The sequence below is a fragment of the Parasteatoda tepidariorum genome, chromosome 9, assembly GCF_043381705.1.
Source record: "Parasteatoda tepidariorum isolate YZ-2023 chromosome 9, CAS_Ptep_4.0, whole genome shotgun sequence".
In the NCBI taxonomy this organism is placed as follows: Eukaryota; Metazoa; Arthropoda; class Arachnida; order Araneae; family Theridiidae; genus Parasteatoda; species Parasteatoda tepidariorum.
In genome coordinates, this window is record NC_092212.1 from 40,737,299 (window position 1) to 40,742,695 (window position 5,397).

A 5,397-nucleotide genomic window follows, 5' to 3' on the forward strand; every position below is an offset into this window, starting at 1 on the left:
ATATGGTTCAAATAATACATTATAAAATTAATTTGTAGAATGCATAATATATTGTAAGCATGTACAATTTTCTGATATCTAAAGAGATTTACAAATACAGAACTCTATTTAGAACTCCTGTTTTTATTCCTTTATCGTATTATTTTACTTTCTGTATATTTCGTTATATTAGTACTAAACTAAAGCGAATTGAGAGAAGAAAAGAAGTATACATTTATTTTATCAAAAGATAATTCTATGCAGAAAAGGAAAAAAAAATTTTTTTTTCAATTTTCTATATACAGTTTAACAATTTGAAGATTTACAAAACTTTCCATCCTTTAAAACAATGTAATTGTTAATGATAATGACATATTCAAAAATTCAATGGAATCAGTTGTATAATCTCTGAGAAGTAAAAATGTAAACACGCAAAATTTTTTTATATTTTATTTGTTCGAAACTTTACAACTTGTTTCGTAAATACAGACTTATAGAACATATTTTCTAGAATGAGAAGATTCCATATTTTTGGGTAGAAAATTCTAATCAGTCAAGAAAAGGTGTGCTAATTTAGTGAAAGTGTGTTTTTATTTTTGCCTTTGCAGTGTAAGACATCATCTGACACCTGCTTAAATTAATTTAATGAGCATAAGCAAGATCTACATCTTGAACCATGACGTTGCATGTTTATATCGGAAAATACAATTATCAGGTTCAAAGTATTCAAGTGTTCCATTTTTTTTCAGCCCTCACAATAGGTTGTATAGGAATATAATTTTTATTTTTGAGTAGGAGAAAGATATTTTATCACACTTTCAGACAATAGATAGAATAGTGTTTCCAGTTGTCCTGGTCGAAAATTATATAATTTTCTATTAGTTGTGAAGAAACTAACGGTAGACTTTGAAGGGTTAAAACACAGTTTGTGGTTAACAGCAAAGCACCACATGTCTGCCAGAGCCAGATTCACTCTCTCCTCAACCTTTTCAATATCAAAGCCGGAACTCCAGAGAACAATGTCGTCTGCAAAAAGTCCGATTTCACAGTTCTCAGGTATGACTACTTCAACTCTTGAAATGAAGAGTGTGAGCATGGTAGGGCTCAAAATCAGCTATAACAATTGTTATCACACTCCAGAAATGGACTATTAATGTTATTACTCATTTTATAACTTTGTATTTTATTTCAACCATGTTTATTATAAAATAATATAGTACTTTTAGTAGACATATAGATATTGCTTTAAGTAGGTATTAAATTAAGTGGAGACGAAAAGAAATATAATTGCAAATTGCGTACGCATCAATTGTTTTTTGTTTGGCAAGAAGCAATGATAACAGTTTCTATGTTTTAGAAATTAACTATGATTGTTATTTATCATTTTAAAACTTTGTACGTTATTTCAACCATGTTTATTGGAAAATAATTTAGTACTTTTATTATACAAGTTGCTTTAAGTAGATATTTAGTGGAGATTAAGCGGAATGTTAATGCATATTGCATGCATATAAATTTTGTTTTGTTTTTCAATAAAACTTCATAAACGTTACCATAATCCATAAATTAGCTATTAATGCTATTACCTAATTTTATAACTTCGTATTTTATTTCAACCATATTTAAACTAAAAGAATTTAGTAATTTTAAGAAACATGAAGATATTACTTTAAATAGATGCTAAATAAAGTGAAGACGATAAGAACTGTTTCCGACATGCAAATTGTATACCTATAACTTTTTTGCTTTAAAATAAACAAATAGTTTCCTTGTTTATAGTTTTGTTTGATAAGTTACACCACCTTGGAATTGACTATTATATGCTATTACACATTTTACAACATTGATAATAGTTTCAATTATTCAGAAATTGACTAAGAATGTTATTACTAATTTTATAAAACTAAACTCAGTGGTTCAACAGTCCATAGAGGGCCAAGGCCTTCTGTGCCCTTCTCTTTTTTCTTGACATTTGAGTTCTGGGGTGCAAGAGCAGATGTTCCGGTTGGGTGGTCAGCCCAACGTCACAGTTCCCAAGCATGGTTGGTACTTATTTCATCGAACCACTGAAGGGATGAAAGGCTGAGTCAACCTTGACCGACCCGATGATCGAACCAAAGACTTGTGGCACGACAGTGCAAATCGCTACCACTCAGTACTAATTTTATAAATTTGTACATTATTACGCAATGATTATCATAAAAGATTTAGTACTTTTAGTGGACTCATAGATATTATTTTAAATGGATATTTAGTAAAATGGCGATTATAAGAAATGTAAATGCGAATTGCATATCATTTGTTTGCTTTGTTTTGTAGTAGAATTTAATTATAGTTTTCTTATTCCAGAAAATGGTCAGACAAACATTTATACCATGTAGTTGCAGTGCTTTAAAATGACTTTTCCATGAGATCTAGTAACAGAGGGGTGAGCGACTTCCACAATAAGATCCACATTCTGTAGAACAAAATCATCGAGACTATCCAAGATGAGAGATTCATCAATTTTTCCTCTAAGAGTTGATATTGTGCGGTTCCAAACGAATATCAACTCAAAACGAATATCAATTTTTGAAGCTAAATATTGACTTAAAGTAAAAGAAAGAACGGACATATAAGGCCTAGTTTTGTAATGAATACAAAAATGCGTCAATCATATTTTCAAATCGTATTTTACGAATTTATAAGAAGTATTTAAAGTAATTTATAATTAGTATTAATCAAAACTAGCTTTTCTAATTGCGAAAGTGAAATAAATAAAACTTGGTTTTAAAAAAATTTTCTTTCTGATAAAAACTATTTTTTCAATGATATGAGGCATTAAGTAGAATAAAAAACATAATAACAGTAGTGAAACCATTTTTTTCCCTATTATATCTAGTCTAAGTAAGTGATATATGTAAATATTATCATAAGATTTCGCTTAATATTCGATTGCATTTCAGCCTTTTTTCTTTATCTAATCTTTTATTACTCAGGGTCCTTTTACACGTTTTCTTCTTTATCAATTGAAGTTTATTTCACAGTTTGGAAATGTTAGTTTAAAAGAATTAAAAAAAACTGTTTGGAAGAAACTAAAAGGTATGGAGTACTACATTGGTGAAACTAAATGCTGAAAACTTGGCAAAAATGAATTTTTTTATGAGTGGTATTTTGATAAAGTAGATTTTATGGAGTCGCATTGGAGTCCATATTGTGAAATTTTACCATACAGAAATATTTCTGGCTGTCAATTGGCAATCGTGCCCGATAGGCCAAGTCGTCAATACAGCCCAATAGTAAAATTCTTCCTCTTTTCGTATGGTTATGAGGGGCGAAGTGGACCGAAAATGACTTTTAGTGCTTGCCTTATAGATAGGGATGTTCCTGAAAATAAAGTAAGTTGTCCTGATCAGTGTCTTGAACTTGGAACGTCTATGAAAATATTTGAAATTCATTCGTTACATCCAATACTTTTCAACCGCGAGGCATATGTCTTTCAATTTAGGATAAATCTTTATGAAGATTCAACTATTAAACTTTCATTTCCCAGTATAAATACTTCTGTTCAAGATACAAAAGAAAATGGCAGAGCATTAGAGATAATACCGAGAAACGGGCAATACCTAAAAAAATTGAGTGAAGATATGGGATCGCTCTATACTTCTGGGGAATTGTGTGATCTGGAAATTCGTATTGGTGAAGATACTCTTCGTGTTCATAAGTTCATACTTTGTGCTCGCTCTCCCGTTTTCAAGGCAATGATGGAACATGTGTGCCTTGAGTCCTCAACCAACTCTATCACCATCACTGACTGTCCTACACCCCCATTTGTTAAGTTTTTAAAGTATCTTTACACTGGAGAAGTAGAAGGTGGTACAATAGATACTGTGATGTCCCTTTATTCGCTAGGCGATAAATATGATGTGCCTATTCTGAGAGAATCTTGTTCTGATATGTTACAGTCCAAACTTTCGTCTGATGAGTTTCTTGATGATGTTGCCGATATCGTTTGCGATATTTTACAACTAGCCGATTGGCATGGTGATTCGAAATTGAAAGATTCAGCGGCTTATTTTATCGTTAACCACTTTCCAGTGGTTTCGAACAAACAAGGTTGGAAGGATTTGGGGGAAAGCAATCCTAAACTGTATCATTCTATAAGGTTCTGGTTCTTCTAGCTAGTGGTTTACAGAAACAGGTTTACAAAACAGTAAATNTACTTACAAAGAAAACTGCAATTGTCAGTTAGTAAATGTGCAATTGAGTGTGTAATAATATATGTAATAAGGTTTAAAGTAATAATAAATGTAATAATATGTAATAATATATGTAATAATGTGTAAAGTAATAATAAATGTAATAATATGTAAGAATGCTTAAAGTAATAATAAATGTAATAATATGTAAAAATATACAATATAAAATATGTAATTGAATTAATAGTGAAGTATATGCAGTTACAAATTTCTGATTATATTATTCTATAAAGCATTTAAAATTATTTTTACTCTAAAATAGTCTGAAAAAGACAACAATTACTTTCTATATGTAATACATTAATTTTTATCTAACATTTAATCAATTTATAATACCAAAGAAGTATATTTTCAACAATTTATTTTAAAATACACTTGCAAAAAAATATGGTCAAAACTACAAAAATATGGTGCAATTTACCGTGTTTCTGGCTATATGAGAACACCAGAAAGTTTAGGAATTTTTATCGAAGCGCTTTAAAAATGATTTTAGTGAAATTAATAATGAAATATGATTTTAAAATATGTGATAACATTTAGCTAATGTGGTAAAATTTTAAATTTTTTTCATGGTACCTTAGAGAATGGCAGAAAAACCATTTATTCGGTCAAATTATCTTTTCAGTTAAAATGTCTTAACGGTTAAGTATTTTTTACTAAATGTGTGGAAGTAAGAGCGGTAATTTTGAAAACGAAAAAATGATTTAAATTCTGCCTCTTTTGGTTTTACTAACTAGAATTATAACTTTTTTTTGTAGAAATATCGTTATCATACATTATGGTAATTTTACTAGAATTTCGTTCAATTTTTATTAACATAATATTTATGGAATATTTCTTTACTTATTTTTTAAATGAATGTGATGAATAAAGCTCAATCTCCTACTTAAAATTTCTTTTTCTCTCAAAAATATTTTGCTAATAAAGTTGCTTCTCTCAAAATAAGGAGAAGCTACCCTCCCTGAAATGCGCTATTCTTGTTTCCATAGCAGCAGACAGCCTCAGACTTTTTGGCGGGGGGAGTTCTTACCGTAGACAAACAATGCAAGTTTCATTTCTAATTTGAATACAATTGTAACAAACGAGCGTTAAATTAAGTAAGTTTCTGAATATTATTAATATTCATATAAATTTCATTATTGCTATTTTGGAGCAAAAAGTGGTGATTGAGAGGTGACTG

The 5,397-nt window shown here is 29.6% G+C and overlaps 1 protein-coding gene across 2 annotated transcripts in view; it reads right to left on the minus strand.

Annotated features, from left to right (window-relative positions):
- LOC107452582 (aspartate dehydrogenase domain-containing protein-like) overlaps positions 1-5,397 on the minus strand; it is a 54,970-nt gene that overhangs the window by 21,288 nt on the left and 28,285 nt on the right. Inside the window, exon 1 of one of the 2 annotated variants that reach the window (XM_071186018.1) lies at positions 2,354-3,340. The exons of the other annotated variant lie outside the window; for it this stretch is intronic. Within the exon in view, the coding sequence (XP_071042119.1) occupies positions 2,354-2,593 (240 nt within the window). The 5' untranslated portion in view covers positions 2,594-3,340. Of the gene's footprint in view, positions 1-2,353; positions 3,341-5,397 lie in introns of those variants that run through there. 2 annotated transcript variants of the gene reach the window in all.